The 25397-nt window shown below is 40.4% G+C and overlaps 1 protein-coding gene across 1 annotated transcript in view; it reads right to left on the reverse strand.

Annotated features, from left to right (window-relative positions):
* LOC141785291 (SH3 and cysteine-rich domain-containing protein 2-like) overlaps positions 1–19088 on the reverse strand; it is a 42865-nt gene extending 23777 nt beyond the window's left edge. The window contains exons 1-2 of the mRNA XM_074663496.1: positions 18803–19088; positions 18617–18713 (exon numbers count right to left, since the gene is read on the reverse strand). Coding sequence (XP_074519597.1) covers positions 18617–18694 — 78 coding nt within the window. The 5' untranslated portion in view covers positions 18695–18713; positions 18803–19088. The remainder of the gene's footprint in view (positions 1–18616; positions 18714–18802) is intronic.
* Positions 19089–25397: the final 6309 nt, after the last annotated feature.

Consider the following 25397-nt stretch of genomic DNA (forward strand, 5'->3'; position numbering starts at 1 on the left):
TTTCTGTCCAAAGCCACGTACAACACAAGGAACAATTTAGACAGAAAAGAAAACCTTAATTGGTGCGAAAAAGTGCTTCAAGTTATTTGGCTGCAGGTGCTGCTATTAAGTGCAAGAAAAGGTGTAACCATACTAATGTAGCCACACTTAACCACAATCAAAAGTTACCGCAACAAATACTTCAACTTTCAACAATATTGAGTGATCAGCACTAAATATTGACTGAGAGCTGGGTCTGAGCCCTCCTGACTCATTCTACCCCTGAGGACAAAGAGGAGAAGGCTCAGATTAAAGGGCAACTCCGTTTTTTTGACACCTGGACCTTATTTATAGGTGTGTGCATGCTCATATACTCACTGAGACAAACATCGTGCAGCTCGGAGTCCTTCAGAAGTTATTTAGATCCAGCTGATTTTAGCCGCACCTAGCGGGGGCCACGGCAAGGGAGCTTCAGCGCGGGACATAATCTCTGCAAAATCGCTCATTTCGGCTATATTTCTTCATCTATCGCTATCCATCGTTATCACAAACACGCTCCTCTTCTGTTGCCATAGGTGAACACTGTAAACAAGCGCACCACCAGTTCGCATTGAATCATGGACTCGCTCCTGTTTGTTGTTCTCGAGCCAGCTCTTCGTCTCTCTCCCTCTGCATCCTTCTTTCATAGAGCTCCTCGTCCGTGTACTCAGGCTCAAACCGGTAAGGACAACCGTCAAACTCGGAGTCGTAGTCTGAAGACTTTATGACTTTATGATAACACTGGCGAAGGATGAAAAAATATAGCCGAAATGAGCGATTTTGCAGAGATTATGTCCCGCGCTGAAGCTCCCTTGCTGTGGCCCCCGTTAAGTGCGGCTAAAATCAGCTGGATCTAAATAACTTCTGAAGGACTCCGAGCTGGACGATGTTTGTCTCAGTGAGTATATGAGCATGCACACACCTATAAATAAGGTCCAGGTGTCAAAAAAAGGGAGTTGCCCTTTATGGTTCTAAGTGTTCCTTGAACAGATGAGTCTTCAGACATCTCTTAAAAGTAGAAATGGACTCTGTGGCTCGTATAGAGTTAGGTAATTCATTCACCATTTGGGAACAACAGAGGAGAAGAGTCTGGCTAGAGATTTGGAGCCATGCTGGGCTGGGAGCACCAGGCGTCTTTCACAAGCAGAGCATCGTGGGCGGAAGGAGTGTAGACCTAGATGAGAGACCCCAGGTACCAAGAGCAGTTCTTGTCATGTGTAGGCTAGAAGAAGAGCTTTGAATTTGATTCGAGCTGCTACTGGAAGCCAGTGAAGAGAGACTAACAGTGGGGTGACGTGCTGTTTTGGGCTGGTTAAAGACCAGATGTGCTGCTGCATTCTGGGTAATCTGTAGAGGTTTAAATGTACATATAGACAGGCCTGTTAGGAGGGAATTGCAGTAGTCGATGATATCACAATGGCCTTTACCAGAAGCTGTGTGGCCTGTTGTGTCAGGTAAGGTCGGATCCTCCTGATGTTATAGAGGGCATTTCCACACGATCAAGCAACCAAGGCCTCATGAACCTTAAAGGTCAGCTGGTCATCATTCATGACACCCAGATTTCTGACAGAGTTTGTGGCACAAGTTGATTGGAAACAAGCAGGTTACTGATCTGTGGTTGAACCAAGGGACAAGCAGGAAGGACAATGAGCTCAGTTTTGAACAGATTTAAGTGTAGGTGGCATTCCTTCATTCATGTGGAGATAACAGCCAGACACACTGATATCCGAGCTGAGACAGTTGTGTCATCAGGAGGAAGACACGAAAAGCTGAGTGTCATCAGCATAAAAGTAGTAGTAGAAGCCATGAGAGTGGATCACTGCACCAAGTGAGGTGGTGTAGAGGGAGAAGAGTAGGGGACCAAGCAATGACCTCTGGGGTACTCCTGTTGGTGAACCATGTGAGTTAGACTCTTCACCATGACACTCTAAAAGATCTGCCTGTGAAGTCGGACTTGAACCAACATACCCAGCACAAGTCCAACCCCTCTAAAATCAGATCCTTACTCACAAAGTCCTGAGGGGCTTATTTGCTAAGATCCCTTTTAAAACTTGTGCTGCATTAACAAAAATGACCCATTAGGATGTTTCCAGTTATGAATATTAAATGTCAGAAAACTACTTTTAAAGGTAAGAGATGACTCCTGAGAACCTGATAGACCAACACTTTCCTTTCATTCAGACATTAAACACAGCTCTTACTGCTCTTTGAAGCAGGAACTAAAGAAGTGGCCTTTAAAACGGCAAAAAAAGGGAGTTCAGCCTGAGGAGATCCGCGTTGTTTGAAAAATCAGTGTGTCCAACAACAGTCTATTAGCTCTACCCTCTGACTGCCCTTGCCCTGTCAGCCTGGCTTCTGATGTTCCGTCTTTCGCTTTTTTTCCCACCCTTTTCCTGAGTTCACAAATTTGCCATCCCTCGCTAATCCCTGCCCGTCAATACCCCTTAAAATTCACGTTTGATTAGTTTTATTGAGCGGCCTGCATCTCTGCAATTCATGCAGTCAGTGATGCGCAGCAAACTCTGTGTTTATCTCTTCATTCCGCTTGCCTCCATTTCCCCCACGCTTACGATCCGACACTTTTGGTTACGACAGAGGGGACTGATAATGAAATCAATTACAGGGAGTTAGGGGCGGTAGGATACAGTGTATGGAAATAAAATCAGCTGAGGACTCATACATCAAAAAAATGGCCTGTGGGACAGGGGCAGGGACGCTAATAGGTCTGTTTCTGAGGAGTACCTCTTCAGTCCACTCTGAGCTCATTAGCTGTCCTTGTTGGTGATTTGGTTCAAAGTGATTTCAGTTTGTGATTACAGAAAGAAATGTTATGTACATCACATATGAAGGTTTTTCTTTATGCTTTCATGTGTCGCTGCACTTCTGATTCCCGTAACTCACCACATCACCCATCTCACCCCTTTGCAGAAAACTCAATCAATACCATCGAGCAGGTTCCTCTTTTCTTTCTTAAAGCAACAGATTCACAGATGCCAATTAGTTTGAGTGATGAAAAGAGTCCTCTCCGTTGACTCATTAGTGAGCGCCTCTCGTAAATGTTTTCTACAGGGAGCTGAGTCCATGCTTTCCTTAATGGCCTCTTCTTGGCTCGACCGGTGGTCCATTCAGTAATGGATGTTCCTCTCTATTAGATTTTTAACTTGTCTGACTTTGTTAATCTTCTCTGTGTTGAAGGCTAGTCTTTGCACAGGTTCCAGGGGAAAAGGAGCAATTTCTTGAAGGTACAAAGCAGGTACCACAGGACTGAAAATCAATGGCTTTAAAATACCTCCCTGAGCTTTAACAGAGCCACAAGGAAACAAAACAAAGCTTCCTGAGGGTACAGGAGTGTTTCTTGATTAATGTCTTTTAAAGCTGTTCATCAGAGTTGAATGAAAATTTGACTTTCATGAGTTTTGGCTTCTGCATTCACTCAGTTTTACTTTAATTAAACCCCTTAATCACCAACAGACCTGCGCTAATGAAAGCAATAAATATTTGTTGAACAAATTAAATTTAAGTGGGTGGTTTTACACTACTCATGGGCCGATCTATTATTCAGCAGTTTCTGTATTTACACCACCTCATTTGTAAAATCCAGACTAAGTGCTTTATGACTGTTCCTTAAAAAGATGCAGTGTGGTTTTACAGCTGGCACCAGACCCTTTAACAGCCCATCATAACACCGGGCTCACATCCACTGAACAGACAGAAACTGTCGGCAGACATTTCCTCTGGAGGTGCTGTTTTAAGTTATTTGGTGTCACATACTGGTAAGGCTTTCATTAGTTTTCCTCTCTTTCTCTAATGCCAGACATTTTGATACAATGACTTGATTTGTGATACAACGAGGCTGCTAGGCGCCACCCTGTTGGCTATGGCTGCCTTTTGTAGCAGCTCTCTCTTCTTTGTCCGTTTCTTGTGATTTCTTCGTCTCTTTTTTGTAATCTTTGTATTTGGAGTGGATCATTACTTTGTATGGTTCATTTGTTGGTCATGGACACCAAACTTTTTGTGGCTTCAGTGATATTTTTACTACTTTTTCTCCTGTGTTTGTCTGGAGATCCCACTTGGCTGTATTGTTTACATGTGAACTCAGCCGTTAGCAGCCTGTAGCATGTCAATGCTAACTGGTACAAGGCCTGATGTCTTCCCACAAGGTGAGGAGAAGGGGGTGAGGACAACGTGCTGGTTCTCAGGTGTGAGCTAAGAAGTGACGACATGGGCCTGTTCTTCCATCCATCGTTATTGGGAACGTTAGGTCTATGTCTGATAAGATGGACAAGCTAGCCGTGCTAACCCAACAACAAAGAGAAGACCAGAGGGCAGAGTAGCATCATGCTATTCACAGATATAGCTAATGGAGCTAACATCAGACACCAACGCCATGTTGGAGGAGCTTCACCTGCTGTGGGCAGACAGGATCCAGGAGACAGAGACTGAACAGACTGCTGAAGAAGCTCAGTCCTGGACCCTGTGGAGGTGGAGGCTGGCTGAACTGGACAATGATGGACAAGCTGTCATCATCCATTTTCTTATGGACCTTTTTGCACTTTCTATACACTTTCTTACTTTTGCTTGCTTGATTGCTGCTGTGACTTCCCTTTCTTTGTACTTGTTACGATGACAATAAAGTTCTATTCTAAATATTGGTAAGGCCTTCATTAGTTTTCCTCTCTGTCTCCAATGCCAGACATTGTGATACAATGACTGTACAAAGAGGATGCATGGAGGTATTACAAAGAACAACAAACATCGCGTGCAATTGAGGAACTTGATCTAAATACAATTTTACTACAAGGGCTGCAATGTGGTGCAGTGGTTCAGTGGCTCAGTAGTTTGGAGGTTTTTCACTCTTGTTTCACCAGTTTCATCAGGAGTTGTTTAATTCCTCACTTATCCTCTGCTGGAGCTTACAAAGTTTAATTACTACACAGCCTCACACCTTCCTACATGTTAGACTTTTTAACCCAATATGTGCCTTTGTGCGCACTGAGGTCCTTGAGCAGAGGTCAGTCTGCTTGATGAAATCCAGTCTGCTGAGTCAGTAACCTCTTTTAAGTCAAATCTTAAAACATGCTTTTATTAGAGAGCCTTCCCCCAATTTTACTGAAGTTTTTATTTTATAGTATTTTACTAAAGTTTATACTTAAGTTTTTATTTTATAGTATTTTAAATTTTGTTTCACCTTGTCATCTTAACATTCTTTTTGCATTTCTTTCTTTTAATCTGATCTTCTTTGCTGCCTGATTTGACCAGAATATTAATTGATTTGTTGTTTTAGCTGCCTGTAAAGCACTTTGTAACTCTTTTTAGAAAGGTTCTATATGAATAAAGTTTATATAATGATAATAATAATAATATATTATTATTATTATTATTATTATCATTATACAGTACAACTTTATTTGTCCTTGCAACAAGTGCAATGAAATTGCAAATTTTTATTATTATCATTATCATAATTATAAAAAGCCTGCTAAATGCTTCATGAATGGGTTTCAACCACAAAACAAGGATTTTGTTCACATTGTAGCATCATTACTGAGGGGATCTGTTAATAATTGGAGCTCTTCCAGTCTTTTGTATTAGCTTTGCACAGTGCAGGTATTAACATGGGAAAGCAGTTTTCCCACCACAGTTTTTTGTTTTCTCATAAACCCTTTCACACTCCTCTAAAACAGCAGAAATGAGCAGCATAGTGTGAGTGAGCGCACATCTCTGTCCCTCCTCACCACTCTTGTGTCTCTGCGTTACATTTTGAAAAGTCTATTTATAGATCACAGAACTGGGGGCCCATCACACTGTGAACTACTGACAGCAATTAGCTCATGGCGGTGCTGGTACTGTAGTGTGTGAGAACAGACTGCGGTTTGAGGAAGAGGAGAGAGTGAAGAATAAGAGTAAAGTAAGGAAGGCAGTGGAAAAGGAAGTGAGGAAAAACAGAAGATGGAGAGGTGAACCACACCAGGATGCATCTGCTGTCACACCTTGACAGAAAAAAAGGTACAATGAGGAGAGAAAGCAGGCTTTGCTGTCTTTGACTATTTAAAATGAGCAACAGAGACGTTTGGTGGAAGTTTCTAAAAATAGACTGTTGTGAGGTACGCTTGGATAAATTAATGATTAAGAAGATGGGGGTAGAAGATAAGACGGAGGGGTTAACACGAGAGATGCCTGCTGCATCTGCCATTTTTTCCTGTGCAGCTGTTGACAAGGAAATGCAACAATGCTGCCATCATGAATAAAAAAACCTCCCAGTCACTAACTCACACTGACACATACAGTCTGATAAAAATTATACATGTAACAGGGTTTAAAAAATTATATTTGTTTTTATATAACTACAAAAATTAAACCTGTTTACACATGTGTATGTTCTAAAGTGTCTTTGTGAATTTTATTTTGAAGCCACATTTCTTGCCCAGTTTCTTCTTCGTTGGTTATTTGGTTTGCCCCCTGCCCCCTCCTCTTTATATGTCATTCCTGGGGAAAGGTAGGTGTCTGTTGTTTAATTTGATCTCTTTTTCCATCTATTTATTTTTATTTTATATCTCCTTTTCACTTATGATGTGTTTAAAGTGTTTACTGTGTAGATTTTATTTCTATCAAGTTTCTATGTCCATCCAAATTGTTATTTTTAAGTTATTTAGTTAGGCTTGTGGCCATGTGCTTTGTGCTAGTTTGCCTGCAGTTAAAGTTAACTTAAATGAGACTACTGTGAGTGTCAGAGCAAGATCTACTCTAGATATATGCCTGTTCCTAATCCACAAAATGAGATTATCAGCAATAATTTAGGTTATTCCTAAACACTACTTTGTAGCTTCTTCCTTGCTTCCAGATCAGGTCGAGCAGGGCGGGATTGATTTACGGCATGTCCAAATCTCCACAACAACACATGCTGACTCATGAAGTTTAGTAGTGAGACGAGAGCCGAGTTTTTCTCTGCTGGAAATGATTTCTGTGATTAATTTTGTAGTGATGGTTGACACTGGAGCCTAACTGTCAGACAGAAAAAGGACAGAAGAGCAGAAGAAAGAGAAACAAGAGAGAGATAGAGCAGGAGCTTAAGGCTAAAACACGAGCTAAAGGCTAAAAGTGCTAAACTGTTTGTGCTAATGTCCACTCCAACCCACAGTCAGCAGTTATTCTGCAGTGGTCTGTTCAAACTTGAGAGTCTATCAACAAAATGAAGAGTGAGGTTACATTAGCTCTGATTGGTAGATGACTGGCAGGACAGGACCAGGATTCACTAATGTTACACATCATAGGCATAAACTAAACTAAGGTACAAACTGACTAAGTTTTCTTGTTGTCACACAAGCCTACGGATACGTCGTAGCACCAGGCTGCTAGAAATGCTACATATAGCCGGCTACTGACATACAGTACAAAGTAGCAATGTTTTCTTGATGACATGTTTTAAACAACAGCGCTACACAACTGTTAGGACTGAGACGATATGATTTTCTCCAGATTTGATTCTTTTACAATTTTTGGAGTGCCAATTCGGTTTAAATTATATATCCACAAGTCTTGCTATTTTAGTTTTTTTTTTTTTAACACCAAACCATGTGAAAAAGTTGAATATTGATGATGATGATGATGATGATGATGTCTAAAGACTATATCAGGAGCCATATTTTCCCCAAAAATGCACATCACATGTGAGTCAGTTTTTAGGATTTATTCAGGGGATCTGACATCTCAACTTTTTTTTCAACCCAGTGTATAAACAAAGACTAACATCAAGGAATTAAATTCAAGGAAAAAAAAAATGTTTTAACAAAAAATCAGGATTTAAGATCCCACCCCTAGTAACTGCACTGATAAATACCTCACCTTGATGTATCTGGTAAAAAGTTGTCTTGAACAAAGAAAATTTGCTCCAAAACAAATGCGTGCCTGGTTAAAAATCACATCTTTATGACAGTGTGTGTGAGACTCTTGGCCTCAAAGTGGTGAGGCAGTCACATTAAAACAGATCCTCTTCATAGCATTTATAAAAGAATACTGAAAAAAACGATTCTTTTTGGAAACAATGAAACAGATGTGTTTTAATCACTGTTAATTCATGAAGAGTCATGTTTTCGTCCTTGTTTTTTTTTCTCTGTGCTGTATCTATAAATGTACAATCTAAAGTGTCAATACACATTAGCTGAACAAAAACGGCTCACTTGGTGTGATGTAAGCTGATTACATGGAGAAAGGTTTAATTGTCAAACAGGAGACCTGCAATAAACTGGAAATCAAATTTGAATAAATCAAATTAAAGAGGTAAAGACGTTAAACGACAACAAGCTGTCATGACTCATCCTCCTATAGTTTTAGCTGCTGTGAGCTTGGCACGTCTCATCTGGTCCCATTAAGGAATCAGTCCTGGGTAAGCTAGGCGCAGAGACATAAAACTCTATGCTTTAAGTCATAAAAAAATAGCCCACATAAGCACTTACTACAGTAGTTTTATAGGTTGGTTTGGATGAGAAGCACTGAGAGTGGGACCAGTAATGTCCTCAAATGGAGCCAAAGCTACAGGAACAGGTAAATCCATTTCATTATATTTATGGGTACAGCTGTCATTAAAACTTCAACAATAAATTGATTAAAGAAACATGAAATGATCGAATTTAAAAATCTTTTTCCTGTATTAATCATTTGGTATGTGGAGAGTTTTCCATGAGTTATCACAGTCCTGGCTGAACGTTAGCTCCTGAAATATCTTGTGAGCAGTTAAAGTGCCCGTTTGTCAAAATGTAGTAAAGTACTTTTACTTGTTTAATGCTTATCTGCAGTCAGGACACGGTTTAGCAGAGTCAACTCTCACACATGGACTGCAGAGCTCCTCTCTGGACGTCTCTGCCTGCTTGTGATATTTAAAGTATTGCACACAGGATCCTGATTACGTTTGGCATTCTTCTCGCCAGGACCCGAGCCTTGAATTAAAGATGACCTCATTAGGCACCGCTCCAGCTGGACCCTGTTCGGTAAAAACGCACCTACTGAAACGACCTTTTGTGCGAGTGGATGGTCGTAATGCCTCACTGCACAGGCCGTCCCGCTGCTGACGGAGCGGTGCAAAGCTGACGGTAGTTTCATTATCCATCATGACAAATGAAATGTGTCTTCAGAGGCATCTTTAGAAAAACAAACATCCGTCCTGAGACATGAGATGTTTACTGGAGACTGAAAAGCCGTTGGTGTTTTAGCGGTCTATGCAGTGAGTGAATCATCTGTTTGTACATGGGATGATGATGAATCCAGGCAAACTACTCCACCTTCCTCTCATTGTCACAGTCACTGCTCTGTGTGTGGCTCTCCAGCATCAAGCTACTGTTTTGAGTGCTCATTTCTCCTCAAGCTTCTCACGAGCTGATGCTTTGCCAGCTCTCCACTGCCAGCCTGGGTGTGCAGAGAAAGCAGCTTGTATTTCCAAATCCAGACATTTAAAAGGCTTAACTCCACAAGGAGCTTTAGCAGCTAGCATTAGGTGACTGCCGCATGAGCCCTTTGATTTTCAGGCAATGGTTGAGCAACAACACTCAATGGGGTGCTCATTAAAAGTTGGTTATCCTTTGATTGGCCCAATAGGGCTTAATGATCTTAACTTCACTCCAAACAGACTGAACACACTCTTTAGGCTTAAACACAGGAGAAGTGTAATGTGCTGGCTGCAGTGTGAGTTTTAATAAACACACAAGCCTTAAAATAACTACCACACACGAAGACAAGCACCTTGTTATCACACTACTCTGTTTTTAAGCATATAGGGGCACAAACTCGTCATATACATAAATTAATTTCCTCCTTAATCTGTTAGAAATTTTCTTCCTTGTATTATCTTTTATTCATTTTTAACTCTGTTCTGCTGTCTTGTGTTTTATATTTATTCTTACTCTCTCTATAGATCACATTAAATTGCACTTATGTATGAAATGTGCTATACAAACAAAGCTGCCTTGGCCCAAGTTATATGTTCTTTATTGCTTAACCACACATAAAAAAATAGACTTGCTGCTGCTGCTGGTGATTCGCTTCTGTACTATGTGTCAAAAGAAGTCTGACCCGGTGCCTTTCCTTCTGATACAACATGAAATAAGCCTCCATCACAGGTGCATTTTATATGATTCTTACCCAGGGGCGGCTTCATGGGTGGGCTTAACGGTCCCAGGCCCACCCTAAACTTTTCTTAAAAAAAAAAAAAAAATTAAAACAGACAAAAACTGGATAAAAGGAATTTTGTAAAGCCTTATGATCATTTTGCTATTAATAGATGCTGATCTTGCTGAGTGTGGCAATCTTTTAGCCTGATGGGGGGAAAAGTAAACAGAGTTTTGAAACTTTCAGCTTTAAGTTAAGCCAGTAAGACTAGAGGATGATTTGGGGAAAGACTGTAAACTTTTGTCTTTTATTTAATTGTGGTAATTGTTGCTACCCTTACAGCCTGTAGGAAAGAAAAGTTGAGGCAGTGCAGCCTACTGGTGGGTTAAAGCGCTACTTTTTGGCCAACACCATGGGGAGCCATTGAAGGTAGGCTCTCCTGATACACTACACTGCACTAAAACATTATAAAATGCAATCGAATATTAAAGGAGCAAATATCATCCAAAACTGCTTTAAAACATACAAGTAGTAGTGGTAGTAACAGTAGTACATATATACCTATATAGTAATAGTTATCTATCAACTTTTGTAATTTAAGGCCCACCCAAAATTGGTCTGGCCTACCTTATACTGAAATCCTGGCTCCGTCCCTGGTCTGACCTAAAGTGAAACCAATTCATCATCCCAAGCACTTTTCAAAAGTTACCGTGGTAAAAGTTATGGTCCCCCTGCTTTTCAAAACAAACTGATGCCGTCATGAAGTTAACAAAAGAAGGATTTAAATGGTTATAAGAGCGGGCATGACACCATCATGCAACAGTAGCATGTCCAGCGTTGTTTAACCAAGAGACACAGGCACATCATTAAAAACAAAAACAAAAAAAAAGAACTATTTTGAATCCAAAACAGCAAATTTCGCTTAAAGCTGACAAGTTTGCACCCATGAATAGAAATTATTTGAAACCTGACTGGGTAAAACTGTAAGACTAAACAGAATGGGCTTTTTATTTTTTATAATTTTATTCTATATTTTGCATTTTGCTGTGCAAAACAGTGTTGATTAATAAACTCTGTTATGAGAGAGATCGTTTTGGCATTTATTTGGGATACATTATGGTTTTGAAATAATCGAACAACAGAAAAATAATCGTTAGACTAATCGTCGAATTAATTGTTAGATTAGTCGACTAATCGATAAAATAATCCCCCGATTAATCGTTTTAAAAATAATCATTTACCCCCAGCCCTAGTAAAACTGTTTGGCTGTGAATGTTCTCATCATTTCTAAGTCTTTGTGATGCTTTGAAATGAAATGTAAAGTGAAAAATCATCTTACTTGTGTTTAAAGTGCAACTTCCCTTTTTTAAATGAATGTGTGTAAAGATTAGGGATGAAAAATTGAAGTATTCTCTGTGGTTAATCTTGGGAAATGAATATGATAAATATTGTTTAAAAGTTATTGTTTCTTCAAAGCTCTGTCTGCTTTCGAGGAGTTGATGAAAGAGTTTTATCAGGACTTTTATTCTTCAGAGACTCTGCCATTCACAGAACAGAGCTATCTATTATTCATAAAACTTCATCCCCCCTCCGCTCCATTACATCAGCAGTCCTGCCCTTAAGTGACAAACAGCCTCAGAAGTAAACCGTCTGTAAAAGAAGCCTAAGGTCGGCACAGACCAGAGGACTAAACAAAGTCCCTCTTCTCTCACCCTGACACCGCACATGGGACTCTGCTGAGTCAGCAGCATTTTAGATCTCAATAAGGACAGTAACTCAAGGACCTCGTCATTAATAATAACAGAGCTGGGTCAACACTGAACACACCAGCCCAACACTTTGAACTCATTCCTGAAGTTTGATGTCTTCCTGTCTCTGCTTTTGCATCTCTGCCTCTCTCTGACACTGTCATCTGTTTTCTGTGCAGACTATAGTTTTATTTCAGAGGTCAGCAGCACCTGTCAATCACTGTGACAGCAGAAGCACAAACTTATCACAGCCTGTCAGCTGGGAGACGCCTGAGTGATGTATTGTCCTGCTAACGATGAAAGAAAAGCAGGGAGACAGAACATACTCTGTTTCAGAAATGTCATCCATAAAGACTCATCATACCCATGTAGAGGTGACACAGTTTGCAGAATAACACTTTAAAAAAAGACTTTTTAGCCCCTGAGGTGGGAGTCCAAACTCAAAGAGGTCAGATGTCGTCTAAAACGTCTTTATAGTATTAAGTTTATTGTTCTCCTGATTTTATTGTTTTTGTTTTTTTAATCTATTTTATTTGTATTTATTTGTGAATAGACTGCACTCCACTGAAAAAAACAAATCCTCTTCAATATAAAAGTAAGGAGAGCACACTTCCCTTCTGTTTTGTGTGTTAACATAAAAGTTCTAGGCAGGTAGAACAGCAGTTATAACCCCATGGGTCTCAAAACAGAGCAGAGGGCCAAAGCCTGAGGTGGAGGGAGCACCCCTGCCCTCTAATTTGTGTGCTATAAAAGCCAAGGCAGGAAGAGCAGCAGCAGCAGAAAAAAGCTCTGGGGGTGCAGAGGCCTGAGGTAGGGAGAGCACACCTTCCTCTCTTTTGTCAGCAACATATGTAAGAATTTGAGGCAGGAAGAGCAGCAACAAAGACCCCAAAGCTGCCAGCTGATAGGGTTGGCTGTTTTTTTTATTTATAGTTTCCTTTCTCATCTTGTACTCAACGTTTCCACCCTTTCCCTGTTTTTTCATTCTATAAAGTGTTCTGCTCTTTTCCTTTCATACTCTTAGACCTTGGTCATCAGTAAGCCGCACAGAGATATGGATAGAAAGAAAACAGTGGGAATGGAAAGAAAAACAGAAAGCAGGAGGGACGAGAGGTTTGGGTTTTCGTTTCAATGTGCCAGAGTTAATAAGAAAAAGGAAATACATCTTGTGTGAAAGAGGAATTCATTAGGTTTAGAGGCTGATAAGAAAGTTGGCGATAGCTGAGAAAGTGATTCTGAAGGGCAAAGTCAGGGAGGAACAGTTACCATCATTTCACCTAATAAAAACGTCTTTGTGTTTGCTGAGAGGGCAATGGGCCATGCGGGGGCCCTGGAGCCCTGGAGCCCTTTGCATTATCAGCATTTACACCCACTGTCTTTTGTTAATATAAACTTTGTGTCGCTGATGGGCACACTTTCATTTCCTCCACTAATGAACACTGTAGAGTTTAAAGTTATAGTCTGACAGTTTACGCAATATCCTTGTTTGTTTTCATGCCAAGAGGTAGACAAGGAGATCAATACCACTTTCAGGTAAGTAAGGTAAACAAGGAACTACAGCCATCAGCAAGTTAGCACAGCTTAGCCTTCAAAGTGTAAACAGGGGGGAGCTGCCAGCCCTGGCTTAGTCAGAGGTGACAAAATCCACAAACAACAACCTCTAAACCTCAATGGGTGTGTGCCATTCATCTAGTATGTATGAACATGGAAGTATTAATATGTGAAAACTGTCCAATGGGGACTATGTGACGGATTATTCCTCTGCTTTCCTGAAGTCTCTGCTGCTTGCTTGGCATCAGCCCCAAGCCAAGAATTAGTCTGGCACAAATAAGCACCAAGAATCTGCAAATTGCGTTTTAAAACTCAAGCTATGGATGACACAAATAATAAAATGTGAAAAAAGGAGGGTAAAGAAGACAGATGTTATGACTAATGGACAAAGCTGGACATATTTTCCACTTTTATTTAGCTTCATGTCATCCTATACTCACATTCCAGCAGCAGGGGGTATTAAAACCTTCAGACATGATAAGAAAAACTGTTTTAGCTTTTAGCACAGTTAGCAAGCACATCCTTTAACACAGCTCCCTCTGGAGCTATAGGTGACAACAAGAGTGTAGCCCTTTTTGCACATATACTTCTGAAAACTTCTAGAAATTTTTTGGACAGCTTGTCTATGAAAATTGCGGTAGAGTTGTCCGTTCAAACATATCCCAAAACGGGAGGTTTTCCCTGTCAGACAAAGAGGCAGATAGGCTGGATATGACATAAGAGGAATGTACTGTTGATGACTAGAGTATAAAGAAGCTTTGATGACTGCATAGATGTGGATATTAACCCGTGAGAACGCTGATGGTGCTAGCTCTGCTAGCTTAAGCACACCCTACAAACAAATCTGACATTTTACTACACATTAAGCTGTTTCAATTTAAAAAAGTATATATATTTATATATATATATTCATTTATTTGTGATTAAGTAATAAATTTATCCCATTTTAATCTCAAATTTGCTCAAAGTCCCCACATAAAGACTTTGAATTCTAGGACATTACAAAACTGTAGTGCATGACTAATCAAATGAATAAGAGAAGATTCATAAATCCACATTTTTACAAACTGGCCAATATTAAAATGTATGAGTTCGCTGCCATTGACGTTGTGCAACCGTTAAATGCGTCTATAGAAGTTAACTATGTTTCTCAGTGGGCAGGTCTGGCGGAGCTCGTCAATCAAAATCCTGCTCGTAAACTACTGTGGGTGAAAGCGGGGTGCTCTTTGGATGAGAAATCAGCATGGACATGAGGAGAAGATGTGAGATGACAGAGGCATATCAAGATTCAAGCCAGAAAAGTTTGTGCAACTCTGTGAAATCATGTAAGGGTGGCAACATAAGGGGTCAAATACAAAGAGTGTCATGCCATATTTATTTTTAAAATGTTTTTATAAAATGTTTTTGACACATAAAACCTGTAAAGCTACTTTTTGTATACAGAAAATTCACAAGAGGAATTGATAAAGGAATGGATCAAGAATCTAATTGATAAGTGGAATCGATAACGGCATTGGTGTCGACAAAGTCTTACCAGTACCCATCCTTGGATACAGAATATGCTCTGCTTTTATCTGGACGTTACAACCAAATGATGACATCAGTCTCCACTTTTAACTTTAGGAGTCAACACATAAAAGCCTGTTTTCCAGTTGATCAACAATCACTGTTTCCTTACACACACTCAGCTTTCATCACCATCCACTTCATCTCACCTACCACACTGGAACGGCGTGTGCTCAAGGTGATTAAAGAGGAATAATATTTGAGCTATTACCTTGCCTGTAGGTGGTGGAGGTGGAAGAACTACTCATTCTCTGTCACAGCCTCTGTTAGAAGCACTCTTGAAAGCTGGTGGGCCCACTTAGCACTGCAATAAATACTCTCAGAGCTGAGGGACAGAGGAGGGAAATAAGGAGTGAGGGATGGAGGAGAGGGAGCTGATGAGGAATGAGAAGAGCTGCAGACGCAGAGGGGATAGAAAAAAAGTGAGGCAGAGAAAGACGTGATGGCACACCAGGGAAACGGTGGGTAAAGTTATGGAATGGAAAGAGCAATAGACCGGAGTGGGAAGATTTAGGGTGACGAAACAGATAAAAGTGACGCTGAAGAGACACCCTCATTCATACTACACTAAAGGACACCCTGGTTGTAACACATATTTAATCTTCCCCTCCTCCTCCCCCTCCATTCTCGTCTTCTGCAGGATGTGGAGTGGCCGGCGCTGCCAGCAGAAGCTTGGCAAACACAGAGCTCCACGGCTGACGCAGCTCAGAGCATTGTTTCCTCCTGCTTCTGTTTTGTCTGGATGGCCGTTTGTGTGAATTATGTCCCAGCCTCTTGCAGGACACAGCAAACATCTGCTGGCTGATTGGCTCATAAATTCACACAGCACCTCAGCGCCCACCATCCATTGTGTTGTCTGTGGTCAAACAGAAACAACAAAGAGACCCGTCCTGCCACGCTGGTTCCAGGTCAGCGCCGTTATGACAAAACCAAAGTGATATGTTGTGAAATCCTGTTCAATTAAGAGCAATCCTAAAACGGAGATTTAGGCCAAGAGCAGACGTACGAAATGATAAGAGCAGTCGAGATAGATCCATCAGCAGCAACAAATTCCTCCTTAGTGGAAAAAACTGCATCATAATACAACTCACAATGAATCAGGCGACTGTCCCAGGGCCCAAGGACTCCAGAGAGATTCAGGAAAACTGCTACTGATGAAAAATGTGTTCGACACCACTGGCACCTTCAGCACGCTAAAATGGGACATGTTATATATCTTACTCTCCTGTAGGAGGGTCAAAATCTCATTTTTTGCCGTTGATTTAGCCCGATTAGGATCAAAAACACTTTAAAGTGATACTCCGGGATGGAAAAAGTTGGGTCTTATCACAAGGTTTAGGGCAGAAATTACCCCTACAGCAGTGTTTTTGTGCAGCAGAAGCCCAGAGCGCACGCACCAAACACCCCCTCCCTGCTCCTCTGCTGGTTTCCTCTGCACTCAGACGGGGCCATATTTTACTTGACCAAAAACACAAATGAATGGACTCCCACTGAAAAAATCTGATATCAGTCTGCATTCATGCTTTATTTAGAGAATTTTCAGCGCGTTACTTTCACACAAAAACACCGCTAAATAAGGCTCTAGTTCTCATCGGGTCTCTTCGTCCTGGCAGACTACCTGCGTTTGTTTATATGTGGCACGCCACACGTGGACTGATACACTAAGCAGCTCTCCAGTGGAGGTAGCTCCGTTTTACGACACGATGAGAACTAGAGCCTTATTTAGCGTGTTTTTGAGTGAAAGTAACACACTGAAAATTCTCTAAATAAAGCCTGAATGCAGACCAATATCAGATTTTTTTGGTGGGAGTCCGTTTATTTGTGTTTTTGGTCAAGTAAAATATGGCCCCGTCTGAGTGCAGAGGAAACCGGCAGAGGAGCAGGGAGGGGGTGTTTGGTGCGAGCGCTCTGGGCTTCTGCTGCACAAAAACACTGCTGTAGGGGTAATTTCTGCCCTAAACCTTGTGATAAGACCCAACTTGTTCCATCCTGGAGTATCACTTTAAGTCCAAAATGAAACAAAAACAGTTCTCGGAGTTTACCATTTTTTGAAAATATATTATCAAAAGTGCAAAATAAAACTAAAACAAAATTAAACTTGCTGTGATGTCCACAGCAATGTAGCAGAAACTACTGGCGAGGAGGACTTGCTTGATTAAAGATTTTTTTGCCTGAGTATTGGCTGCTGGTACCGGTAGCCTTGGTGAGTACGGTTAAAAGGCTGGTATCAGCCTGATACCTGATACCGATACCAGTACTCGCCCATCCCTATTAAAAACACTGCCAGAATTAAAGGAATACTCTCTAAACCTGACTTAGAGAGACTGATCCATGTGTTTGTCTGCAGCAGGTTAGATTACTGTAACAGCCTGATCACTGGACTCTCAAAACCAGCTGTAATGCAGCTGCAGTACAGTCTTCATGGTTAAGCACCAAAGTACATCTCTGACATGCTAGAAAACATATGAACCAACTTGTCTGAGAACCTTAGGGATGGGTCATCTGCTGGTGCCCAGAGTCAGGACTAAACTCGGTGAGGCTGCATCCCGGTTTTATGCTCCTGAAATCTGGAACAGTCTCCCAGATTTTCTCAACTCTGACACTGTTCAACTCACAGCTGAAAACAGTTCTGTTTAACTTATCATACAACACCTGAAAGTATTTAACTGCACTCCTCTCCTATTTAATTCAATTAATCATTTTAATGTTTTATGGTATGATTTTATTATGCGTATTGTAATTTTATTTCATTTTAGCTGTTACCTACTTTGAATTGCCTTGTGTATGAATTGTACCAATAAACTTGCCTTGCTTCTTGCTCATAAATTGCATTTGCACACACTTCAGGAACAGACGATAGGGATGGCACGTTAGATGTTTGACTTGTGATCTGATGTAATGATTGCAAGAACTTGAGACGCATCATTTTGCGTAACCCCTGTGCTGAATAATGGGTGAAAAAAAAGCAGCGGATAAACGAAAATTTCACCTTGTAATTAAAAAAAAGGTCCTGTTACATGAAGACAGTTATGTGCTCTCCTTTCGACCCAGGACAAGCTTGTCTCTTCTGTGTCTGGGAGTAATGCATTTGGTTTACTTTCTGAAAAGTATCACAGGGACTCCAAAGAACTCAAGACTCTCAGTAGTTGTTGCATGAAAACAATATAACAAAGGCACGCTTTGAGGAAAACAACAGGGAGAAACTATATTTAATGTCATGTCAAGTTTGTCTTGTAACCGCTACTGGATGCCTTGAATTTTCCTCAGGATAAATAAAGTATCTATCTATCTATCTATCTATCTATCTATCTATCTATCTATCTATCTATCTATCTATCTAATGAATGAATGGAGAGTATCCCTCCTTATTGCCATGCTTCAGGCGCCATAGAAGCACAGAGACACGCAAACCTTCATGTTAACTCTGCACTTTATCCCACAGGGAGGGATAGTTAGAGTTAAAGCTGCTTACACTTGTTATGCAAGACCTGCTGCCACTACATAATTAGCCTCCATACAAACAACTCATACACAATCCAAAGACGGTTAACCCCCCTCACCTCTGACTGACCATGCAATTGGTTAAACCCTGCATGTTTTAACAAAAGCACAGCCAACTTCATTCATTTGGTTACCTTTGATTCAGACTGCACTGTAGCCTGTGGTCGGTGCAGGTTTTGTGGTTCATTCTCCTTCTCGCTGATTTCCGTCATCTCGGCTGGTTAAATCTTCCTGCAGCGGAGAAACCGACACAAAGGTTTGAGTCCACGGTGACTGAAGAATGCAGAAAGCTAAGCTGAAAGAGGTTTAAACATCGCTACAGTGTCTTGTCCCGAGAGGTAGAGGTGGTTTTAACTGTCAAGTCATCTTTCAACTGAAGTATCCATCAGGGAATTTGCTTCAAACGCGGTACTCCGCCGAAAACGCGCTTCTTCTGTTCTCTTCTCTTCCAAAGTAGAGCAGAAAACACCTGATAAAAGATACTCTGTGGAAGAAATAGTCTGGAAGCCGCTGTCGTGGGCTTGTTTGTCCACTTCTCTCCGTGGTCTTCCTCGCCGTTCTCTCCCTCTTCCACCGGACAGGTCCTCTCCCCTCGCGCACACACGCGCGCGCTCTTACAACAACTTTGATTTCTCCGAGGCAAAGTGCTCCGCTCGCATTGATTGGTCCAGTCTTCCAAAATACGCCAAAGGGATGTATGACGCGCGCTGTGATTGGCTGGAGAATGGTGACGTTTTATTAATGGGAGGGGAAGTTAACAGATTGGTTGGAGCTGTGGTGGTACAGCGCATTGAAAGCCATTGTCTGCGTATTTACTGTAAATAATAAGATAAAATGGTGTATTCAGTACATGAAAGACATGAAATAATTCTTTCTTTAAGGATAAAAATACTTACAGCTTTGTTTGAGTGTGTACATGTCATTGTGAAGTCAGTTTCAACTAAAACACACTACTGTACGTAAATTCTTAAGCTATTTTTAGACCTCGCTGAAAGACATCCCCACAGCATGATGCTGACACTACCATGCTTCACTGTAGGGATGGTATGGTCTAGGTGTTGAGCGGTGCCTGGTTTCTTCCAAACATGACATCTGGCATACAAGCCAAAGAGTTCAATCTTTGTCTCATCAGAGCAGAGTTTTCTTTCTCATGGTCTGAGTCCTTCAGGGGCCTTTAGGCAGACTCCAAGTGGGCTGCCGTGAGCCCCTTACTATGGAGTGCTTAAGTGCTTCTACCGTACAGACCTGATTGATCTGGCTGGTTGTCCTTCTGGAAGGTTCTCCTCTCTCCACAGAAGACCACTAGAGCTCTGACAGGGGGACTTTTGGGTTCTTGGTCATCTGGCCCTGGATGGCTCAGCTTAGACAGGTCCCAGGAAGAGTCCTGGTGGTTCTGAACTTTTTGTGGAGCCTATCTTCTGCCTGACGACAATCCTGTCTCTGAGGTCTACAGACAGTTCCTTTGACTTCTTGCTTGGTTTGTGCTCTGACATACTCTGCCACCTGTGGGACCTTATATAGACAGGTGTGTGTCTTTACGAAACAGGGCCAATAAAGTAAAATTACCACAGGTGGATGCCAGTGAAGCTGTAACATCTCAAGGAGGATCAGAGGAAATAGGATGAACCTGAGTTTGAGCTTCATGGCAAGGGCTAAAAACACTTTTGTACTTGTGATTTCTTAGTTTTTTATTTCTGATAAATAAATAAATAAATAAATAAATAAATAAATAAATACATTTATCATAAGTTTTTAAAAAATCCACATTATTATTATGGGGTGCTGTGTGTAAAAAAATGAATTTATTTCATTTTTGAATGAGGCTGTAACATAACAAACTGTGGAGCAAGTGAAGTTGTGTGAATAATACTTGACTCCTTCCAAATTTTCCAGGGAGAAATTATATTTTTTTAATTCATACAATATGACGCCTAGGTCTCTGAAATGAACAAAAAGAAAAAAAGAGACAGAAGGAAAGAAACAAACAACCCAAAAACAACAACAACAACAACAAAACATTTGCCCATCAAACATAACAATCTTCGAGAAGAAGATAAAATGATAAACTGTTAGAGATTGCAAAACACTCACAACATTTAATCATGTGGCAGGGAAATAAAAACTCCTTTAGTGTCAATTTTGTACACAAACACAGACAGGGACCAATATTGTGCACAGTAAGTGGTTAAAATTAAGTGGGTTTCAGTATTTTCTTGTGGTTCACTCATCTTTAGAAAGCAATTAGGAACAAAAAGTCACAGCTCCTACCTGCTGGCCTTGTACCTGCCTCCCTCTGTGATCCAGAGCAAATTAAACATCACACAATACCTTCAGCAATGGTGCTGAAATAAACATGAAATTAGAGGAATGTGTAGTGTAAACCACTACAAGCTTACAGCGCTGTAGTGTGACACAATGGTTGAGAGCCACAGGCCACCAGACAGACCCAGCAGTCCTCAGAGAGCGCCAGCAGCCAAGCATGGGTGGCTGATTCAGCACCAAGGACAGCTCCTGCCTGCTTCCACGAGTGTGCCACCAATTAACTGCCTTCCCTGCGTGAAAACGGTGTGGAATCGTACTCCCAAAATAACCGTCTATTTCTAATCCTGACACTGAAAGAATTTCTCTCATGAATTAACAGCCTGTGTACAGCAAGAGGTGTTTTTCTTTTTTTTCTCCAGCCCGAGCTAAGAATAGAAACAATTCAGAACAAAGGAATGACACTGACGGCTAATAGTTTCTGCTTCTGGCTCAGGCAGATTTGTGGAGTTAGGACAATTGTGTCTCAGTAGTTAACAAGCCAGATGCTGAATAAATGAGGGTCCATAAAAATTCTGCCTCTGGGCTGAAATTCATTAAAATTCAGGTTTTATGCATCGGAATAAAAATGTAAAAAGCGCTCTTTCTTTCTTTTTATCTGTCTGTCTATTTATCTTGAAGCCGAGACAGATCCTCTCTCAGAAGTAGATCTGTACACCATGTCCCAGTTTTTTAGCATCAGTTGACTGCAACAATCACCAGCTTTAAGCAGCCTGACTGTGCACTTGAAAGCTCCTGCCCTTCTCTTTCACTACAACAACATTGTGTTATGGTGCAGCAGGTAATTATGCAAATCAAAGACGTGTTCTTTTTGCGTAAATGCTTGAAAAAGCTTATAAGGGCTTCTCAAGGGCTGCTCGGTGTAATTATGTATATCAGAGACAGGGCTGGCATCAGTTTCACATCTAGTATCAAGATATGACCTCACTGTATGGTCATATTATATCTTCATTTAAATACACAGGCTTCACATCTGTCCAAGACTGAAAGTACAATAAAGCAGCATCAGTCTTTCACAGCAAAATACACTCAAGAAAAAAAAATGAGAGAGAGAAAGCATGGGGTATCTTTTTCTCTCATGTCATGTCAGAGTAGTCACTGGTGTCCATTTTGCAGCATCATCTTTTATTAAGTGCTCGAGGGAACCTTGTTTTTGCTCTACTTACGTTACTCTAGTCTCCATCTACTCACACTGACTGTTACACACATCCAGCCTCACACACACACACACATATCAAAACTTGCACAACTTGTTCATTTGAGTTTACATGAAACAGGGTTTGAGGAAGTGTTAGAAAAAATGGCTTCATTTCCAAATAAATAGGAACATATTTCCATGCATGACTTGTTAAAGAGGCATTAGCAAAAACTGCTGCAAGGAGCGAGCAGGATTAGGGTCCCGTCTCTGGAAGGCACATGGCCTGATATGACTCTGTTTAATCTCCCCAGAACCCCGCTCCCTCCACTCCTCCTCTCTGTCTAAACCCTTTTCTCCTCCACCATTTGAAAATCTTTTGCTTTACACTATCCCCCCTCTTGTTTGCTTGTTATCACTCCTTGCTCGTGCCAACTTTAGCTCTCATCTGTTTCCAGCAGAGAAGGAGCCATCTCGCAGCAGGAAGTCCAGTGGGACAGCTGACGTCAGCTGTTTCTCGGCGCAGGGTGGTGAGAGGGTTTAGCTGTTGCAGTGGGAGGTCTCGGCTTGGTTTGAGGTTTATATGAACTTTGACAAGTTCCCATTTGGTCCTATTCTTGTGGTGTTTCATTAAAACTAATCTGTGGCTATAAAATTAACAACCCTAATCATTATCTCAATTAAAAAGAACTTGCAAAAATTGCTAATTTCACCTTAATGATTCGCTGCTGACAATAAAAACGAACCAGATCTTGATCAACATTGGTGCTTTGCCCCAGCACCATGCCGTAGTCTTCCTCATTACATGCATTAACACTACTCTCAAAGGGTCATCTCAGCCATAAGTAGAATATTAAACCAGGAAATGACCTTGCTAAATCAAATATTATCTTTGTCACCTTATCCCCACCTTCAAACTGAAGTGTAGGGAGGATTTTTATATTTCTACCTCTGTCTGTACTGCACCAATAGATTTCATTAAGCTCAGTTATAGAAGAGAATTCATAAGGGAAGTATTAAGTCAGACTGTGCATTAGTCAGGTGCTGACCCTTTCAACCCATTGGTGTTAATGGTCCCATAAGGAAAACAATACATCCAGGCCAGGAGGGGGAAGCAATAATGTGTAACATCCAGTAAGGACACTGGAAACAAAGGTTATAACAGCAAACATCTTCATACTCATTCTGAGACAGAATACACTTTAAATGATGTTTCTGTCAGCTGAATTTGTGCTTTTCTGTCAATGGAAATAACTATTTCAAAGAAAGTTTCCCATAACAAAACAGCTGCTGTAAACAAAACACTGAAATTAAGCTATAGATCAATCCTAATTCTAACCCTTAGCCATTAGTTTTGCACAACCAGTGAAGTGGTGTCCCAGTTCTCTGTAAGGTGAAGGGGAGGAGCTAAGCAGCCCTTGAAACAAAGACAAATCAAGACCTCACTTGAAACCAATTTTATCAGATATCCAATAAATAACTTTGTTGTAGTAATTTGTAGTAATGGTTGTATTTTGAGTCTTAGAAGCTTGGTATAATAATTTAGCTAATGTTGCTACAGTGACAGCTAAAGCTAAAAATAGCTAAACCAATGTCAGAGCAGGGTGACGCATTCACAGCAAACAGACTTCCCTACAATGAACTGCATTCCATGAATGATTAGACAGATAAGCTGCATTCAAGAGTTACATTATCTACATAGGCTAACGTTACAGTATTCAGAAGGTGCATGATATAGCTTCTGAATACTGTAACATTAGCTTAACTTTAGCTTTTCATAGCTTTGCCATCTCATCACTCCTGTAATGCAGCACATAGTAGTGAGGTGTGTTTGCTGTGAATGTGTCGCCCTAATCTGACATCAGTTTATCATCACTTTGTAAAAATGTGTTCGCTTGGAAGCAAGGTTATACTAGTCTTGGATTTGTCATAATAGTTTAGTTAAAGTTAGTTTTGACATTTTTTTTCCCATTACAGTTTAGTTTTAATTAGTTTTGGAGCGGGCATTCTAGTTTTTATTTAGTTTTTATTTTTGCAACAAGGTTTAGTTTTAGTTCAGTTTCAGTTTAGTTTTAGTTTTTTTCATACCTTATTAACCAGGGGCAGGATTCAGAAAGGTCAGAGTAAATATTTTGTCATACTGTTTATTTTCAAGTCCAACATAGTGCTCACTGCTCAGTTAATTCTGATACTGAACTGTTGGCTGCTGCCTTAAACACATGAAAATAATATAAACTTAGTATGAAAAATAGAAATATTAATTACATTAATTACATTACAATTAATATAAACATGCATCACAAAAAAATAATATAAACATAAATGATATAAAAATAATGTTAACATAAATTACATAAACATAATAAGAACATAAATTATATAAAATAATATGAGCTTGAATAATTAGAAACTTGGACTCTGTAACAATTAAGTCAGACTCACATGAAATTAAACTATTACAGATGCTCTGATTCATTGCTCCACTACGTTTGTCGCAGCACCGCGCACAGCCAGTCAGTGCAGTAAACAAGCACATCCCAGTACGTTGCTATGATGCTGCTGTACGGCGCTGACAACTGCTGAAAACTGCTGTAAAATTGGTTGGGAAAATGTGTCAGATTAATCTAAATCCTAAAGGCTATTAATATTGTCAAAAGCTAAAACTAAGGACATTTTGTCTTTAATTTTAGTTAGTTTCAGTTAGTTTTGTGAACACGAGATACAGTTTTAGTTTACTTATCATTTTTGTTTTCTTTTATAGTTTTTATTAGTTTGACTTAACTGCAATGTATTTTAAATTTTAGTTTTCGTTTTTAGTTTTGTTTTAGTTAACTATTATAACCTTGCTTGGAAGAGAAGAATCAGTCGTCCTGTGTACAACAGCCAGAGAAAGGCTAGGGGTGATTAAGTATCAGGGATCGAGTGGCATCTTGTTTTTAAGAGACGTTTTTTTTTTACCCCTTCCCCTTGGCCCTTGAAACAGAGGGTAAGAAGAAGGGGAAGGGGGAGACGAAGACGAAGGAGAAGAGGTAAGAGTGACAATTGGGACTGGCCCCAAGTCATCAGTATTCTCATTAACACCAGAAAAAGCGTCCAGTTTTGGCTTTCAGAAACTTTCTCAAGCCCCATGAAACATAATACCTCAGGGTGTCTATAAAGTCTCTCCACAATTTAAAAATGTATTACTTGAGCAAATGAAAAGATGAATATGTGGAACTGTTACAAAGTGAAGAGTAGGTATTAGCAGATATTAGTGGATACAGCAAGGTAAGAAGAAGTTGACGTAAGGTCCAGCAGCTTGTAACAACCATACAACAGTACCATTGTTACAACTACCATGTTGTGCTTGTGCTGCTGAATCTGCTGACTGGCTTCCCTTACCAAAGAAAAATATATGTACTTATATATTTCTTGAAATGTATTGTGATATATTATTGATATATAATGATATATATTGAATA

Source organism: Halichoeres trimaculatus, unplaced genomic scaffold (assembly GCF_033239565.1).
Source record: "Halichoeres trimaculatus isolate MK-OKI-2021-1 unplaced genomic scaffold, fHalTri1.1 fHalTri1_scaffold_23, whole genome shotgun sequence".
In the NCBI taxonomy this organism is placed as follows: Eukaryota; Metazoa; Chordata; class Actinopteri; order Labriformes; family Labridae; genus Halichoeres; species Halichoeres trimaculatus.